This window comes from Panulirus ornatus, chromosome 32, assembly GCF_036320965.1.
Source record: "Panulirus ornatus isolate Po-2019 chromosome 32, ASM3632096v1, whole genome shotgun sequence".
Classification (NCBI taxonomy): Eukaryota; Metazoa; Arthropoda; class Malacostraca; order Decapoda; family Palinuridae; genus Panulirus; species Panulirus ornatus.
In genome coordinates, this window is record NC_092255.1 from 2,474,209 (window position 1) to 2,495,083 (window position 20,875).

General features: G+C 36.9%; 1 protein-coding gene across 1 annotated transcript in view; it reads left to right on the forward strand.

Moving 5' to 3' along the window:
* The window catches only part of LOC139758941 (uncharacterized), a 222,005-nt gene that overhangs the window by 104,914 nt on the left and 96,216 nt on the right, over positions 1-20,875 (forward strand). Inside the window, exon 6 of the mRNA XM_071680756.1 lies at positions 1,183-1,287. Within this exon, the coding sequence (XP_071536857.1) occupies positions 1,183-1,287 (105 nt within the window). The remainder of the gene's footprint in view (positions 1-1,182; positions 1,288-20,875) is intronic.

Sequence of the window (20,875 nt, forward strand, 5' to 3'; positions counted from 1 at the left end):
TGATGACTGGATTCAAAGTAGTGACTGATGATGACTGTATTCAAAGTAGTGACTGTTGGTGTTTCTATATAAGCAGTCTTTCATGGCTAAGATATTCACTAATGAATATATATAGAAAGTGATGGATCTAAGTACTTCTTGATAGTTGCATACACTCACTGAAGATTGTAGATATTCACTGATTTCTGTGTCCAGTAAGATAAGATGCAGCATTTGCAGTAGCTTGAGTGTTTAGTGAAAAATCCATTTGTAGTGGTATGGTAGCAGTGGTAGTTCAAGAGATAGGTCCCCACATATGTAGAACTCCCCGTAATGTACAATTAGGTTTTTACATATTAAGTAACTTGCTCGCTGTAGGTGCTTACTGAGGGCTTAAGAAACTCTAGTATGGCATTGGTTCCTCATTCATAGCTCTGTGTTGTTAGTGATGGCTTTGAGTGCTCATCGTTACATGAAGTTGTGTAATCATGTCTCAAGGGTCTTCATCAGCAGCTGCCATTCTCTTCAGCCATCCAAATGCAGGTGTAGAGGATACATGAGATGCACCTTTTACTGGATTTGTGCTGACTATGCTATTGTTTTTGTGTTACTAGTATATACATAGTTTGTTTGCATTATATTTTATTCTCATTATATAAAGAGCAGTTCTCTGTAAAAACTTTCTTTTATATTGCTCAGAATTCCATATGGTTACTCAAGAGCAATGTTCATGTTTTACATTGTCTAGATTTTGATAAAGTTACCAAACCAGTGAAGCACATTTGCTACCTGATTTGGAGTAGAAATGATATTAATAGTTTTTTGATAAATTGGGTAGGTATAAGGAACAGTAGTTAGGAGAAAAAAGATTGATAAGTGTGTATATATCATGTCTGTCCTACAGCCATAAACTCCATTTCTAATCTCATTGGGTAGATCAAGTGCATGAAGGCACACACACTTTATGTGGGAATTGATTTTGTAGATGTCCTCAAACCTACAGGCTGGCAAGGGGCAGGAATACCCAGTTCCCTGGGGCAGACTTCTTACCAAGAGGACACTGATTTTAGATGTTATTCATGCCTTCTGGCAGTCATCTGTAAAGGCAAACAGATCCAAGTGTAACATGATCTAAACAATACCAATGGATGTGTGAAACTGGCAAGAATGAATTGCATAACTCCATCAGTGTTTATTCCACAGGGGCCTTCACTACCATCTACCAGTGCTTTTTGACTACTTCCATCTGTCAGCTGTCACCCTCACCGTCCACTGCTGTCTCGTAGCACTACATCAGCCATACATCAAGTAAATATGCCAATTTATTTTTGCTCTTTACATAGAAGAATGTTTTTCATAGATTTACTCTAGTCTTGCATTAATGATATTGATTATTTAGAAGACTTCTCATTATCAAGCATAGCTATTACAGTCTCATATGCTTCACTCAAGATCCAATTTTCTATAGATTTTATGAAGATTTAAGGTAACAGAGGCCAATAAACACAAAAACTTTTTATGTGAGTAGTTGCTATAATCTAATTATTAGAAGGTCAACTTTCTTAATAATTACAGACTAGTTATGAAAGCTTAGTTCAGAAAGAATAAAAGGTTATACCTTGAGAGATGATATGAAGTAATTCTTGGTGAGTCCCTTGAACCCTCATAGAACACACATTCAAAGCCAACCTACTCTTTTACTTTTTTGATAGACTGACAAGTATTTATCATAGCAAATACTCTTTCCTTTCCTAATTCTAGGTAATACATAATGACAAAATAAGGATTTTCAAATTTTCCAGTATAGAGATACATATAATGGTTAAATTGTGAAGGAAATCCCAGAGGGTATTACAGTAACTTTTGTAGAAATATTAGATAGTGAAGATATAAAGTAAGATATGAATATATAAAACCCCAGGATTCCTTTTATGAGGCTCCTGCTGTTTCAAAGCTGCACTGTAATCAGTAGCAGGGAAATGATGGAAGTCCTTTGGAATAAGAAGTTCCTTGACAAGATTGTACTTCTCTCATCCAATGACAGTGGTGGTAACATCTAATATATATATTTATTTTATATATTTATTCATTTATTATACTTTGTTGCTGTCTCCCACGTTAGTGAGGTAGCGCAGGGAAACAGATGAAAGAATGGCCCTATCCACCCACATACACATGTATATACATACATGTCCACACACACTCATATACATACCTATACATTTCAACGTATACATATATATATACACACACAGACATATACATATATACCCATGTACATAATTCATACTGTCTGCCCTTATTCATTCCCGTCGCCACCCTGCCACACATGAAATGACAACCCCCTCCCCCCCGCATGTGCGCGAGGTAGCTCTAGGAAAAGACAACAAAGGCCACATTCGTTCACATTCAGTCTCTAGCTGTCATTTATACTCACACACTCATGTATTGCTCTAGTTTTGATGCACTACACATGATAGCTATTGAGTGGATGTTGCTAAGCAAGTGGGGTCATATGTTCCTGGTGCTACCTCAGTAATCCAGGAAATGGCAAACGTATGAAATTTTTTCATGCTTGCTCGTTATTTCGCATTTTAACAAGGTAGCACCAGTAACAGATGAAGAAAATCCTTATCCACTAACCTCCAATCTCTAGCTGCCATGTATAATGCACCAAGACCACAGCCTCCTATCCATAACCAGGCCCTGCAGACCTTTCCATGAATCCCCCTGGTTGCTTTATGTTCCTTGATTCAGTCTATTTACAGCATCTTGTACCCTGTAAACCACTTTATTCCAATTCACTTTCCTCCCATTCAAAATGGTAGAGGATGTGTGGTACAGGTGATTTCTTTAAAGAATGTGTGAGAGAAGGACTTAGAGAAGCAGAGGGATTTGTATGTGGCATTTATGGATCTAGAGAAAGCTTATGGAAGGGTTGATAGTGATGCCTTTTGGAAGGTGTTATGAATATATGGTGTGAGAGAAAAGCTACTAAAAGCAGGGAGAGTTTTCATCAAGAGCGTAAGTCGTGTGTGTGAGTAGGCAGAAAGGAGAGTGAGTGTCTCCATTTGAAGGTTTTTTGCAGCAGGGGTGTTTGATGTCACCATGGCAGTATAATTTGTTTATGGATGGGAAGATGAGGTAGGTAAATTCAGTGGTCTTTGAGAGAGAGGTTAGTATGCAGTCTGTAGGGGGTGAGGGGGACCTGGGAAGTAAGTCAGTTGTTATTTGCTGATGGTTGAACAATGATGGCAGATTCAAGTGAGAAACTGCAGAAGTTGGTGTTTGAGTTTGGGAGTGTGTGAAAACAGGATGTTGAGAGCAAATGTGAATAAAAGCAGAGTTGTTATGATTAACAGGGCAGAGGGACAGGTTAGTTTTGAATGGAGCAGATTTCAAGGAAGTGAAATGTTTTAGGAAAATTGGAAGTGGACATGGCAGTGAATTGATTCATGGGAGCAAAAAGTGAATCATCGGGTGGATGAGGGCAGATGTTCTGGGAGGACTTAGAGACAAACAAACAAACATGAGTCACACTCTACACCCAGGACATCACTGCTCTTAACAACACTACAAAAAACCATATCAACATACCCCAAGACCCTTCATGCCCACACGGAACTACCACAACAAAGACACTAAGCACTTAAGATTCAGTAGCCTTGCACTTTTCACTCATAGAGACTCACACAACATCATTACACTTTATGACCTATGATCCTGATTAATGGGAGTGGACAACTTCCTGAGTGATGCTGGAGCCTCTTAAAAAAGGACTCCTGGGGCAGGAAATAAGTAAGTCTGTACACATACTTAGGCGTATGTGTATATTCAAGTATAGTGTGTATGCATTTGTTGGTGTGTATCATGTTTGAAGTTCTTTTGTCATATAGTAAATAGACAGTTATTCATGACTTGAAAATAATGATGATTTTTGGTTTTAAAAGTGGTAAATTATGGTGTTATGGACTTTTTACCTTAGACATTTTGGTCCAAGTACAGATCATCAATTCAGATAATCGTATTGTAGGTTTAGGCACACCATATTAAAAATAGGTAGCCTCAGTATTTTATAGATGATTGAGGTTTTGATGTTGATAATTTGTAAATGTTTACTGTATTTCTAAATTACCCTTAATCAGTCCTCATATAGATTTGATATCTATAAATAAAAAAGTATACATGTGATACCCTGAATACCCTAATGCATCATACCTTTGTTAGAACTAGTCACTGGGTATAATGTCATCTTGTTACAAGGTATACCATCAAGGTACTCAGGAGTCCTTTATGCTTTCATGGCTCATTGCTATGACATAGTAGATTTAAAGCATTCTTTTACTTTTTTCACTTCAGGCATTTAGACTTTTGCTGATCAGAGATGTTTTGTGATACTCTTGAGTTACAGAATGTCATGATTTCATGAGCTAGGAATGATGAGTGATGAAATTGCATCAAGTGACTCTTATGTTCCACCTTACTGAGGATCTTAACCAGTTACCTCCTATCCACTGGTGAATGTGATTTGCTGATTTTAATTGACGTCTATCAGTAAAGGAGGATGAAGTAAACAGGAAATATATTCATATGTATGTACAGTGTATGAGTTGCTCAAGAGTAAAGTTTTTAGTTATTCATATGAAATATCTTTGATATTTTTTTTGCTCCAGTAGACAAAGTATGCAACTATAGCCGTTTACAAAAAGATGTTTTACATGACTTTTCTCTCCTGTGTCTTGTACTGTGTTTTAATGCGAAGAGATGCTGTTACAGTACAGTATGAAGGGTGTTTTTACGTGATCATAGTTTTCCTGGATTTTTTTATATCATAATTTTACACCAGATTTTGAAATATGTTTATACTAGTTGTACATGACTAATTTAAATATAAGCATGGTGGCTTGCAAGTTATCCTTCAAAGCAGAAAAATATCTCATCTGCAATATTAACTCTGAATGTACGTTGAGAAAGTTTTTGCCTGAAACATTTCATCTCCCTTGAAGATTACCAGATTATAGTCTCATTTTCTTTTTCATTTCTACCCTGGGGGACTTCTTCCTTCTTCAGTACCATACAACCCAAATGCCGTCATCAGCTTACACAGCATTTCTGGTAATTGAGAAGCATTTTTTTGCCTTAATTCACTTTTGTCACTCATTCTGCTTTTACTTGGTTGACTCTTGGCCTTGTTATTTGCACCACTCAATAATGCTTCATGAAATGAAGAACTGGTGCTTCAAGACACAATGGACAGTTCATTTGAAAGACATTTCTTATACTTATTTTGTTTTTCTTTGTACCTTTAAGTAATCGACACTGATGAGCATCTTGTATTACTTTCAAAGGAGCTATAATTTTGTTGCTCTGTGGCCACAGCACTGAATATCTGAGTGTATGTGATATCAACTTAGTAATTAAATATTTTATGGATAGGCATTGCATGAGATGAGAGCAAGATGGTATGATTGTGATTTGATACTTAACCATGGAGAAGCAGAATGATTGGCTTTTTCTGTGATGTGGTATGGAAGAGGATACTGAAAGTAAATGCATGTGAAAGTAAGATGCTTGTGTTTGAACTGGATGGGAAATCAGGACATAAGATCATTTGACATAGTGAGAAACTAGAAGTTATGGATGTGTTTAAATATTTGATAGTGATGATTAGTAAAGATGGTAGTGGAAAAGCTGAAGTTGAAAGCTGAGTCAAGCAAGGGAGAAAAATTAGAGGTACTCTGAATGCTCTGGTGAGTGGGTTAAATTTAAGCAGAGTTTGGAAGAAGCTTTTCACAATGCTGATGTATGGATGTTAAACCCAAGTGTATAGAGGTCAGGATAGAGTAAAAAAGATAAGAGCAGTAGAAATTATTGATATGTATTATATGAGTAGAATGAAGAGGATAGATAAAATGATGAGAAGGTTATATTGTGAAAGAAGTCAGGAAGGCTCATGAAAGGCATGGTCCTTTGTAATGTATGGTACATGAGAGGTTGGTCAGTAAGAAATATATCAGTACAAAAGAAGTTACAAAGAGGAGAGATAGACCACTGCAGAGAAGAATAGATGGAGTGAGGGAACTGATAACAGCTAAGGAAATTTCACATGAAGATGGAACTGGAGAATGACTGAGGAGTGGATATAATGGGAGCATTATGTGAATGGGGGTGGTGTAAATCATCTCTCTTGATGAATCTACACTGTGTGAAAAGAGAAAAAAGTAAGAAGCATTTTTTCAAGTGTGAAGTCTTTGTTGTACTTTTAACATACTTTTCATAGGATGAGGATGAGTGTGTGAGTGGTAGTGCAGAGGCTCTATTTACCTGATCCAACTCATTAGATTAGGAATGGAATAATAATGATAATTGACAGATAGAATTTTTTTTATAGATATCCTGTGGCTGTTCACCATTGAAGTTTTGGTTGAGTAGTGAGTAATTTGAAATTTTATGTTGTATTAGTTATATGGATGTGTGAAGATAATGGTTAAAGTTCATTTTGACATGGAAGAATGAATTGTTCAGCATAGAGAAGAATAGATGAATGCCAGAAATTTAAGCCTTGCTGATAGAGCTGTCACTGCTTTTTGTATTTTGAAGATTCATAGAAAATACTTTTGCAAAAGAAGAGTCCATAGAATTTTGTTACAAGGTAAAGTCTAAATTGATAATAGGAGTCAGTAGAGTTGGTTATAGTTGATGTGAAAGAATTTCAGAGAGTAAGGAGTGAAAAGATTTGGATGTAAGACCAAACAGAAGTGTGGTAATTGTGCTTGTGAAAAGCAAGGCTTGATGTGAAACTCACTAGAATTTACAGGAGAGGATATGAGTTTATTTTTGTGAAGTTCATTGGGATGATGGAATACGTTATAGCTATCTGGCAGAGTTTTAAAAGACTAGAGCCCTAATTAGAGTGATTAAGGAGTAAGGTATGCCTCTAGGAGTTAGGTGCTTCATTGGAAAGATGGGATGTAAAAGTGAATGTTCACTTTTCTGTTTATAGAATCCAGATTACTGCCAGAACTTGAAAGCTGTTAGCCCTAAAGCTGATAAAAGCATTTATATTTTCTGTTAGCATAAGTGTTGACACAGTTATACATTAGTGAGGTACGACAAGACACCCTGTGTAATGAATATTCCATGATCTTTTAATTTCATATTTGATTCTTTACAAGTTGGGATAGAATTTAGAGCCTTGAAGTATGTGGTAATCCATCAATCCATACATTAACCCTACCACATTTCCATTTGCATATAATGGAATTGATACATAAGGCCTGATGAGAATATAAGAAAGAAAATCCTCAACTATGGAAATAAATGTTGTTGACTGAAGTGTTAATTCAATCTGTTGAAATTTATTCATTTTTTTTTTTGTGATGATTGGAGCAGTGTATGGTACAGATATGTTAATGGTATTAGATGCCGTATATGCGTTAAGTGCCATCAAACTTTACTCTTGATGTAGCGAGGATATGATAGAGAATCCTTGAATGTTTTGCAAATTAAAGAATTTTCACCATAAAGACATAACTGATCTTTTGGTCTTTTTAAATAACAGCAAAGCACGTATCCCAGCATATTACAGCACTTTGATTGTATCTCCAATTGTAGTAATGTGTAAAATTTGTGCATGCGTCAACCTAGGAAGACCATACTCACCTTAGTACATGACTGGTGAGTGACAAATCTCAATGCGTTAACAGCTTTTACTTTTTGTCACTGCCATTATTCTGTATTATTATTGTTATTGTCCCTTGATTACTCATTTTTACCTTTTGGTGTTATAATGTTAATGATATTTGCTCGTCATATATTGTTATTTTTATATAAATACCAATTGTTTGTGTTATGCATCTAAAAGATTTTCTTACCTATGTTCCTTTCATTTGCTCCTGTTGTAGACTAGAGCAGAGGCTTGTAATAACTTTCAACAAAAGGGACACTGAACTATTTACAGCTTGTAGAATGACCAGAACTCATTTCTTATTGGTACTTATAGTATACCAGACCTGCTTTCACTATTTGCTGCATACTTTATTATACTTTTATCTTTTAGTTTGCATACCTAAGCACAAATATGGGAGTTCAGAAAATATTTTTATACATGTAATGGAGAGATATCCAGAGATGTGCAGATTCTGTGATATCTAGGGAGGAGTTTCTGCCTGTCCAACCTTTAGACCTTGTCAGAAAATGAATACAGGATTTAGTTATAAAGATAGCAGAACTGTATTTAAGAGTGGGGTGGATGTCAAAACAAAGATGGGGAAATGTTTAGCTTTCAGAAAAACTGTATTCAGACAGGTTAGTTCTCAGCCATTTTTATTTCCTGTGGATTTTGGAAATGTATTTCAGTGTTTCAACAGTGAGTTGATAATAGGGCCCTATAACCAGGAAGGTGGCATCTCATCCCCCTGTTATGAAAAACTGTTTCTAGAAAGTGACCTAAAACTAAGGGCAAGTATGGACAGAAGAATTATGAAAGGCTCCACAAAAGAAAAATTAAGAAAAGCGCCTTGTATGACTTCATTTGGTGTCACATGGCTATGATGCATGTAGCTAAATTTCTTTAAAAACTGAAAGTAGAAAAATTGACTGTGGACTTGTGGTGTTGATTTTCTCGGCTTTCAATCCATAACTGGATCCTTGGTACCCAAGGGTTAGATGACTGGTGTAGCCACATTATAGATTTAGAAAGAGAGTTTTTTTTTTTTTTTTTTTTTTTTATACCTCGTCGCTGTCTCCCGCGTTTGCGAGGTAGCGCAAGGAAACAGACGAAAGAAATGGCCCAACCCCCCCCCCCATACACATGTACATACACACGTCCACACACGCAAATATACATACCTACACAGCTTTCCATGGTTTACCCCGGACGCTTCACATGCCTTGATTCAATCCACTGACAGCACGTCAACCCCTGTATACCACATCGCTCCAATTCACTCTATTCCTTGCCCTCCTTTCACCCTCCTGCATGTTCAGGCCCCGATCACACAAAATCCTTTTCACTCCATCTTTCCACCTCCAATTTGGTCTCCCTCTTCTCGTTCCCTCCACCTCCGACACATATATCCTCTTGGTCAATCTTTCCTCACTCATTCTCTCCATGTGCCCAAACCATTTCAAAACACCCTCTTCTGCTCTCTCAACCACGCTCTTTTTATTTCCACACATCTCTCTTACCCTTACGTTACTTACTCGATCAAACCACCTCACACCACACATTGTCCTCAAACATCTCATTTCCAGCACATCCATCCTCCTGCGAACAACTCTATCCATAGCCCACGCCTCGCAACCATACAACATTGTTGGAACCACTATTCCTTCAAACATACCCATTTTTGCTTTCCGGGATAATGTTCTCGACTTCCACACATTTTTCAAGGCTCCCAAAATTTTCGCCCCCTCTCCCCACCCTATGATCCACTTCCGCTTCCATGGTTCCATCCGCTGACAGATCCACTCCCAGATATCTAAAACACTTCACTTCCTCCAGTTTTTCTCCATTCAAACTCACCTCCCAATTGACTTGACCCTCAACCCTACTGTACCTAATAACCTTGCTCTTATTCACATTTACTCTTAACTTTCTTCTTCCACACACTTTACCAAACTCCATCACCAGCTTCTGCAGTTTCTCACATGAATCCGCCACCAGCGCTGTATCATCAGCGAACAACAACTGACTCACTTCCCAAGCTCTCTCATCCCCAACAGACTTCATACTTGCCCCTCTTTCCAAGACTCTTGCATTTACCTCCCTAACAACCCCATCCATAAACAAATTAAACAACCATGGAGACATCACACACCCCTGCCGCAAACCTACATTCACTGAGAACCAATCACTTTCCTCTCTTCCTACACGTACACATGCCTTACATCCTCGATAAAAACCTTTCACTGCTTCTAACAACTTGCCTCCCACACCATATATTCTTAATACCTTCCACAGAGCATCTCTATCAACTCTATCATATGCCTTCTCCAGATCCATAAATGCTACATACAAATCCATTTGCTTTTCTAAGTATTTCTCACATACATTCTTCAAAGCAAACACCTGATCCACACATCCTCTACCACTTCTGAAACCACACTGCTCTTCCCCAATCTGATGCTCTGTACATGCCTTCACCCTCTCAATCAATACCCTCCCATATAATTTACCAGGAATACTCAACAAACTTATACCTCTGTAATTTGAGCACTCACTCTTATCCCCTTTGCCTTTGTACAATGGCACTATGCACGCATTCCGCCAATCCTCAGGCACCTCACCATGAGTCATACATACATTAAATAACCTTACCAGCCAGTCAACAACACAGTCACCCCCTTTTTTAATAAATTCCACTGCAATACCATCCAAACCTGCTGCCTTGCCGGCTTTCATCTTCCGCAAAGCTTTTACTACCTCTTCTCTGTTTACCAAATCATTTTCCCTAACCCTCTCACTTTGCACACCACCTCGACCCAAACACCCTATATCTGCCACTCTGTCATCAGACACATTCAACAAACCTTCAAAATACTCATTCCATCAAAGAAGAAATGAAATACAAATTTGCCATGGCTCAAATGTACCAAACACTGGTCAGAGAATGAAAGTGTATCAGATGCTCTGTTTTATGTTTAATTTTGTTTCACGCTTTTGAAGCATGCATTCTCACATCTTCATTGCGCATGTCAAGGCATTCCTATGAGTCCACGGGGAAAATGAAACACGATAAGGGAACTTATCGTGCTTCATTTTCCTGTGTACTCATAGGAATATCTTGATCACATGCAAAATTGTGATCCTTTCCAACATACCAAGTGCATACAAAGGTCCACTAATCCAAGTACATCATGCAAACTTCAAAGATTAAAGGCTTTGATTTGATGAATAGGTACTCATAGCTGCCAACCATTATGTTTTTGTCACACTTATTACTTTATTTTTGTAGATGAATATGGCAGTATGATTTTTCTTAATGAAATAATTTTTTGTGAAAATCTGGTCTTATGTTCATGTACATGTTTTGTGTATGTAATATATGTGAAGTTCACAGGGTTGCACTGTTCAATATATTGTGTATGTTCCCATCACACACGCTAGTACCAATTCAGTGTACAAAATTAGTCAGACATCAACCAATTTCCAACCGTTTGCAGAAATGGCCATACAGATTGTTGCACGATCAGTCTTACCATCCAATCATAAAAAAGTCTTACGAAATTATCATGTATAGAAGTGGATGAGAAGTTACTATTTCCCTTCTATCTGTTGCTGTTCTTCAAAGTAGTAAAATTTAGTTTACTAAGATTTTCTAGCAATGACAGATGATAGCAATGACCGATGAAGAGTGACAATGAAAATTTTGCTAGAAAATCAAAGCCTCAGCACGTAAGTTACATCATTACATCAGTTTATTTGCACCTCAACCATTAATTAACGAAGATAAAATGAACTACTATGTATAAACCCAATCCTTTCCTGCAAAATTTAGGATGGCTAATCTCTAACAAACCAGTGGAAATGTTCATATTACCATTGCATATGCTAAGTCATATCAATGTGAAACATGTAGAAAGTGATATGATAAGGAAAATAGATTAGGCAATGACCAATTCATAATTGAAGAGTTTGAAAAGGTCAAAATGTTACAGCCATCTCCCTCCTGGGAAAACTTGGTCTATATGTTTTGATGTTTTGGCTTGTGATTCGTATCACATATGACATGTCATCAAATGAAGTTCAGTGAAAGGCTTCTGGAGAAGTGCAGACAGGTAACCACAGTTTATAACAAAAAGCTCTCTAGCCAGAACTGGATATGTGTAGACAAACAAACATTAGAACCTCTGTTAACTTAGTTCAGGAACCAAAAATTTAACACTACTGTTGGTTTTAAAGTGAACAGTTGTGGACTATCTACATGTAGATTAATGAATGGAGATAACAGCTTGAGCACTGGACATTACAATTTCCTGTATTGAAAGTGTAGTGTGTATTGCACGTGGTTGTAAGTTTTGTTTTGCATAATTTCTTTTTTTCATCCAAATTCCTTATTTTTGCCATCTTTGTTCCTTTTTTGTTTGACAAGGTTAGCAGCTCTGGGTACTATTGTTCATAGTTACATGGTATAGAAGTATAATCTTTTGTTTTCTTAGTGTTTACAATTAAAGTGACTTTGTGTCCGTGTTTATTATAGATAACATGACATTTCCCTTATTTAGTTATTGACACTGATGCAAGAGGTCTTGACATAAAAGCGTGTGATACAATTCTGTGTTTGTTTGAAAAATGTTGCTAGCTGTAATCAGGCATTCCAAACTCGAAATTTGGTACATGAAAATAGAGCCTTTATTGTTTTCTCAGTGACATTTTCAGCTTTGCTGTTGAGTTTGAGACTTGTTTGATTGAAGCTGTAGAATGATTAAAATATTTCATCTTGCTTTGCAGGAAGTGACTTACACAATGTATATAGAATTTTGTGTAGATGGTTTTTTGATATTCATGATTCTAGGAAGAATGATGACAGAAGATGAACATGGATTATATTTACATTAAACATGTAAATCATGTGCCTAAATAAATACACAGTCATCAGTTTTCACTGTCCTTTATCATCAGTATAGTCTCATTGTTATGCAATTATATTGTTTCATTTGAAAGATTTTCTTTATTGGATCTTTGAGTTTAAGAAGATGCTTACCTAATGGTCTTGAAGGCCTCATTGGAAAGAAAAGAGAAAGAAAAAAGAAGTAACTACCAGCTACCAGGAGTTAGTCAGTCACTGATGGACATCCTTGCACTATTATTGCAGACTTCTTAAGGGTCTTTACCCTAATAAGGCATATTGTCCAAGTGAGGTTTCTCCATATGTACTCAACAATTGTGCAGATATGCATGACAGTCTACTTAAAGTGTTCTTCAATATGTTCCTGGAGGAAAGTATAGTGCTAAAGGAGTGAGAGAGGGTAGATGTTATACTTAACTTGTAGAGAAATTACTTGGAAGTTGTGCTGAACTACACACCAGTCTCTTTGACAAGTGTAGTCTGTAAAACACTGTAAAAGGTAATCGGAAACCAAATGGATGACAACTCAAAAGGCATAACTACTCAAGTGAGAAACAACAGAGATTCAGGGAAAGGTCATGCTTAACAAATATCTTAGACTTCTGAGGGAGAGAACTCCATGTTAGACAGAAAGATGGGTGGATTATGTGCTTCTGGACTGCTGGAAGGTGTTTGACACTTTACGAACTTGAGAAGTGGTAAAGAAATGGATCTCCAAGCAGAAATATGGGGAAAACTCCATCATTGGATGGAAAAGTATTTTAGTGAGAAGTAACAAGGAACTTAAGCCTGAGCATTCTTCTTGAAATAGGTGGGGGACACCATTGCATGCCACAGGGCTCACTCTTAAAATATTGCTGTATTTTTTCATTTTTTGTAAAGGACTTTTCAAACAGACAGGACTCATACTTCAGTATGTTTGCAGTTGATGCCAGGGTCTGGAGAAGTAAAGAATGACAATTGTTTCAACTAACAAGGGGACCCAGACATACCTCAAAATTGGTCTAACACTATTCATAATATTAATTCCAAGTAAAGTAATGAGGATTGGACACAGTGAAAGAGGAACTCATACAAATATTATCTAGTAAGAAATAAGCTGATGGAACATGTGTGATAGGAGCTTGGGGGTTAACATAGCACCTAACATGTTACCAGAGTTCCACATTAGGAAAATTGTAAAGGAGCCAACTTGTCTTTTTGCAAATATTAGATTTGTCCTTGAGTACAAGGGAAAGGAATTGTTCAGCACACTGTTCACATCGTGTATTAAGCTAAAACTTGAATGTGATTTTCATATTTAACAACATACTAAAAGGGGCACATAACTAATAGAGATTGTCTGAAGAAGAGCAGCAAAGATGGTATCAGAATCAGGAGAGTTGCATTACAGTGAGAGGTTAGACCCCATAAATTTGTTCACTATGGAAGAGAGAAGAGTAAGAAGTGACAGTCACACTCTTTAAGTTTCTAAACTAGTTTGATGATGCCAGCAGTGAACCTTTCTTTGAAAGACATGAAAACAGATCAACCAAAGGCCATAATATGAAATTAAACAAGAAACTTTTTAGAAAAGATTTATAGAGATATTTTTATAGTATCATGAATGGAATAAGCTAAGAGATGAGACTGTGAATGCTGACAACACACGAAAATTTAAAAAGTTGTGTGACAGTAGGAAAGGGTTAAGATATGGGGCCCCGTGATTATAGAACTTGAATCCTGTGCTGTACAGCTAGGTGATTATATTTGTATTATACCTCATTATCATTTTTTCTCTGGGAAGTAGAATTTAAGCACTGTTAATTCCACTGAAACAGTAGCTTATTCTCTGTTTGGTAGTTTATAAGGTTAATTTGTTTTGAAAAAATGAAGATATTACTCAGAAGAATATGCTTATATCTCTGTGAAGTTCATAAGAGGTATTGTCAGCCTTTAGTTTTCTCAGAAGTTATGAAATATTTGTGAATACCATAAGTCTCAGAGGCCCAAGAAAGGGCGTTAGTTTTACCTATATTTTCTAGTGGGTGGAGTTCTGTTGGCAATAACTGGCTAGAATTAACACTTGTTTAGTGTATTAGTGAAGTATTTTGCCTCTCAGTATTTAGTTGATCAAGAACAACTAGGGATTCGTTGGTTGTGTGACCTGCTTAGGAATTATTGACTGATAATGATTGCTTGAATAACAGTTCTTAGGCAATAAAGATGATGGAACTTGTCAGATTGTGAAAAAGAAATGTAAGCTTTAGAGCATAATCTATGTAACTTAATGGTTGTAATATGCATATGATCTGGGTATTTCCTCCTTAAATGTTCTGCTACTACCCATGTCAACAGTGAAGAGTTGTTCCTGTTGGCTTAAGCATCATAGGGAACTAATAGGTTCCAGTGTACTTTATTTACTGACAACCTTATCTATCACTATTTTGTACTAGTTCTTGTCCAGATTCGTCTCATTATTCTGATTTTATCACAGAAATCTTTCCTGATCAGCTCATCCCTGGCAAACAGATTTACCTTCTCTTTACATGCTTCTTTATATAGCTTCAGGAGACTGTAGCAGATTTCCCAGATGCTCACCTGTTATTCAAAGTGGTATCTTGACCTACATCTGTGCTATCTTGTCTGACTAATTGAATGATGGAACTAGCAGTTTATGTTGAATAGGTTTTGGATGTTGATCACTGATTGATATTGTGTTAGAACTTATTGTATACTGGTCAGTGGTTACTTATTTAGGTTTTTAGGGTCCTGCATCTCTCTCTCTCTCTCTCTCTCTCTCTCTCTCTCTCTCTCTCTCTCTCTCTCTCTCTCTCTCTCTCTCTCTCTCTCTCTCTCTCTCTCTCTCTCTCTCTCTCTCTCTCTCTCTGGAAATTGAGACAAGTAGATTTATTAACTCACTTAACATCACAGTGCAGAAATGAATCTCTTCACTCTCCCAAAACTGTATTTCTTATTTGTTATCAGATATAGTGCTCTTTATGTTATTGATATTCTTGGCAGATATTTTTTAAACATTGCCGCTGCATTTTAACATCCAAATTATATTTCTACAAAAGCTGTAAATTCATAGGGAAATTGTTCTAATGATTTACATATTCATTTCACTTAATGCATGTATGTATATTATAATTTAAAAGTATTTGTCTTAGCAACAGTTTTATGCTTCACACTTTTGTAGGTATGACTTTGTGATGGCCACTGAATTATGGTAGCTTGCTTATGATTTGTAGTAGTTTGGAAAAGTGATTTTGAATAGTTTTGAAATATATATGTATATTTCAATATAGTGTTTGCACAGCAGGATTTCTTATGTAGAACCAGACACTGAGCTAAGGATGATATTGCTCAAAACCCTCTTCCAGATTTCATTTGGATTAAACATTATCTGGAAATGTTCTAATGTGATAGAGATAGTGAACTGACCAGCAACAGTAATCATGGTAGATAGCAGCTGACATACAGTATAGACAAAGTGACACGATGTTGTTCGGTCCCAGTAATAGATGGTATTAACCAACCTTGGATTCTTACTGCCGCCCAGTAAGCCTTTTATGAGGACTTATGAAATGCTTGAATATTCAACCCATGAAATTAGCCCACTGCTCAATAGCCTCTTGTTTTTAGAGAATGAAAGGAAGAGCTGAGTTTGGCATAGGCTTTGCCATATTTATTTGATCCATATACCTGACCTATTTGTACACATAATTGACCAAATTGTTTGCATTTGTATGGTAGACTGGTATTCTTAAGCAAATTTCATGTGAGTTGGTTACTTGTGACAGCTTCAGTTTTGCCTAATTCTTTAACTAGCATATACAGTTAACTCTGATTAGCATGAATATCATATGTGAGTGCTGATTGCATTCCTTCTGTATAAGTACCACCCACATACCCTTCTTTTCTCTTTCATTAGCAACTTTGCTTTTTCATCCCACCCTTTCTAATCTGCCCACTTCCCACCTTATGCATGCCACATGCATCTCTTGCACATGCCAGTGCTGCATTCCTGAATATCACCCATTCCTCACCCATTCCCTTAGCTTCATTTAGTCTATCCTTTTGCCACTCAACATTTATTTTCTCTTTCTAAAACCTGAACAAATCTTCACCCTTGCCTCCATATGTTAGTGATCAGACGTCCCACCAGCAGCCTCTCTCAGCAGTTTCACATCCAAAAGTCTCTCTCTTACACCCCTGTTAATTATTATGTAGTCCAATAATGCCCTCTGACCATTTTTCTTTCTCACATATGTATATTTGTGTATGTCCCTCTTTTTAAACCAATTATTCCCAATCATCTGTCCTTTTTCATCACCCAACTCCACCAGATGTTCACCATTTCCATTCACCCTACTGAATACTCGGTGCCACAATTATACCCTCAGTTGTCACATTACTCCTCTTCACATTTTAATCACCTATCACCAATACCAGGTCTCTTGCATCAAAACTGCTCACACACACACACTCATCTGCTCCCAAAACACTTGCCTCTCATAAACTTTCTTCTCATGGCCAAATGCAAAAGCACTGATAATCACCCTTATATTACCATCCACTTTTATTTTTACCCAAATCAGTCTAGAGTTCACTTCCTTACGCTGTTTCATGCACTTCTCGCAGCTTCCACTTCAGAAGTAGTGCTACCCCTTCCTTAGCTTTTGTCCTCTCACCAGAACTCACTTCCTTACACTGTTTCATACACTCCCACAGCTGCTTCAGCATTAGTGCTACCCACTTCCTTAGCTCTTGTCCTCTCACCAACCCCTGACTTTAATCCTATGGTATTTCCAAACCATTCTTCCCCTTTACCCTTGAACTTTGTTGATATGTATTTTTTTATTTCTTATGCAAATATTTACTCAACTAATTTTTCCATGCACAGGGCAAAGATTGCCAGTTTAGATGCAAGCATGTGAAGTCTTTGAGAGAGAATAGCCAAGTCTAAAAGGGCTTACTAACTGTGACATATATTCACTTGAGACTGGCTGTATTTATGATTTGTACAAAAACACGTCTCTGAATACGGACATTTCATATAGAGAGTAGGTAGTAGCTGGTAGGCAGCCAACAACCAGGGAAGTATATTACCAGTATTACATGCCTGGGTATTGGAAGGGTAAGAGATGGCATCGTCATGAGCCAGCACATCTGTGGTTGTCAAGTTGCACTTCTGTGAGCCAGGTAGCTGTCTAATCTTTCTGCCTCACCCACACATGGACTACTGGCATTCTGTCCAGACATACAATCCCTCCTTGTCATACATAACACTTGACTCGCACAGCTCATTCTTCGCAACTCTAGATTTTCCTGTGGTGAACACCATTTGATAGCCCTGCCTTTTGGCATAATATTAGGAGCAGTAGATTAAGGTAGTAAGTAGGAGCATTATGTAGAAATGTTAGGAAAAGGTATTAAGTATGAATGTTAGGCAGGAGCATTAGGTAGAAGTAGTCGGGAGGAACAATAGTTAGGAGTGTCTGCAAACACCACACTAGAGAATTGCCCTCTGCCAGTGGCCTGTTGAGAGTGAGGCACAGTAGGCTAAGAAGTGGCACTGGAGTTCACTAGCTATGGAAACTATTGTTGCAGCCACCCCCTTGAGGAAGTTCCAGGTGGAAACAAGCATTAGATAGATAGATAGATATATAGATAGATAGTACTTTCTAATTGCCTGTGACTAAATAGGAACACTCATGAATTTCTTGATTTTTTGTCGTGCAGTTTTCCTTTCACCCAAAATGGTGACTAGAGCATGTTCTTTGCCTCTGCCATATGAGCCATTGTTTAAAAGAAAAAAAATCACATCTCAGAGATAAACTCACACAACCGTTTGAGTTCCTTCGATAATGTTGGGGTAAAGGAAATAAGGTTTATCTACTTCTCATGACCTTACTTGGGAGAAATCTATAGGACCAGCCACTGTTTCTTGAGTTCCAGTGATTGATAAAACAGTAATTAGCTTTATTTTCAGCGTACATAATGCTGTTATAAACAATGAAATAAAGTGTAATGTCCTTATTTTGAAAGGACTGACATAAATAGTCAGTATGCATTTATGTGTATCTAAGAATTGGCAGAGATCTTATTTTTTACACAAAGTCCATGTTTGCTTCTCTTCCTGAAGTTGTCAAAGGCATTCTAAACACACCTTTGCTTTGCAAAGACAGTTGCTATGTATTTCTTGCTTGGCAGCAAGGGCTTAAGATTGGCTAATTCCATCTTTCTGTGGGCTTCAGCATCATGGGGAGACTTATGTACCATTGCATATCATTCTCAGTCTACTGACATGACATTGGTAATGGTGGATCTACTGTTTTTGATCATACGGAGTATTTTTCATACGATTTGTTCTCACCAAAAGCTGGAGGATGGGTGGGGAAGTTTGAGCATTAGTGTCTAAGCTCACCTTGTTAGTGGTGAGAAAAGGGTCTCTCCCCTCAGAAACAAAACTCATCATCTGAGGGATTCATAGTTTCAGATCTGTATATCTTTCTGTCCTCACATTCTTGTGGGTTCTTGGATATTTGACCAGTAGTGTACTTGGATACTTGGACAATTAAGCTAATATTTTCGTTTTATTAGTAGCATCATCAGAGATGAGTGATCTACAAGACATGAATATTGTGTTTCTCAGAGTAGATGTAGGATAATTGATGCAGAGATAATAGAAAAATGAGGTAAGCAGGGACTTATTTTTCTGATGGATGACAAGGCTATCAAGCCTATTGTGCAGAGTGATCTCTTTGAGGCTTCCTCATATTAAAAGTTGCTCTTCAGAAAGTGAAGAGACACTTGAAAACTTTTTGCCTTTCAATTATAGCTGCCTAAATGATTTAGATATTGATTTTATTGTATTAACTCATTCCCCATTTATTCTTATTAGAATATCTATTTTTTTTTGCTCAGTAGGTTATGCAAGTACTTATATTGTCAGCATGTGCTATTTACCCTTTTTGAACCCTTTAAATACAAATTGTTTGGGCCCTGCTTAGATACAACAGCCCTACAGTAATCACCCTGTCCTTTTCTATGTCCATCACTTTGTCCATCTAACTGTTTGTTCTTAATTTTATTCAACCAGGCTGGCTCCAAATTCTTGATGTAATTGTGTAAAAGTAGGTATAGAAACACAGTTTAATATCAGTAGGACTTTTTAGGGATTTAACCTTTGAAATGCCAAAGATCAGGATTACTGTTGGACCCTGTGTGACATAGTCATTCAGCCTTGCATTACACACCTTGATGTTGAAATCCGAATGAGGAAAGGAATTATTAAGGCAGTAACATTATGAACAAAAGCAAGCAAATGAGGTTTGTTTCCTTTTAGGTAATTTGCACTTTAAAAAACTAACAAATGTGACCACATGGCATGTTGATTTTTACACATGTACCATATTGTGTTGATATGCATCCTGCTAAGTAGCTAAACACTCATTGTTTTTAAAGATGTAATGGTACAGTTTTTCAGCTGTATTGGGAATTTTCCATGACCTTTTTGAGTAGATTGCATATTTCCGTTTTTGGTGTACATAAGTTGAGTAAGTAGTTTTCATGTGTCTAAGCCATATAAAATGTTAAATCATATACCTGCTGGATAAGATAGAGAGCACTGAGCTGGGTCCTTTGCACAGTGCACTTTGGTCATCAATAATGAGTTTGAGTATATTGGCCTTAATTATATAAAAATGTGCAAAAATTTTTATTTATGGGCACCCACATCTACTGATCCAATCAGAGCTGGCCTGGGCGACGTAACTGACATAAGCTTTGTGCAAAGACACCTATGTGATCTTCTGGAGCTTTTTTAATTTGCTTCATTTGCTTTCAGAAATCTAGTCTCTTAGCTGTCTCCCATCTGGATCCAGTCTCATAATTGTCCCATGTCTTTTTAGATAAAATGCCTAAGCTTTAAATTTTTATAAGCTTTTAGAACTTAAGTTGTGTTCAATAACATTTTAAATGTAAGTGTACAAAATTTGGAATTCAGTAAAAGAGATATGTTATATTTTTGCTTAGTTTTTGCCCACCAGCAGTCACTGATGAATGACCAGAACTGGAAGAGGGATTTTACATTCAGTTGTTGACTGCTGTTCATAAACCTATATCTCCTTCTTTATTCTGTATATAGAACTATGTAGTCATGTTTCTATGATTGAAGCTTGTGCTATATCAAAATATTTCATGTTCCAGATAATATTTTCTCTTACTCCAAGTATTTGTTATGAATTAATGTAATTGGTTGCAAGGAGTTTAAAAAATTTTTCCAATCGTATATTTACTGTTCCAAAATGATATAAAGAATATAATTTTAACATTTT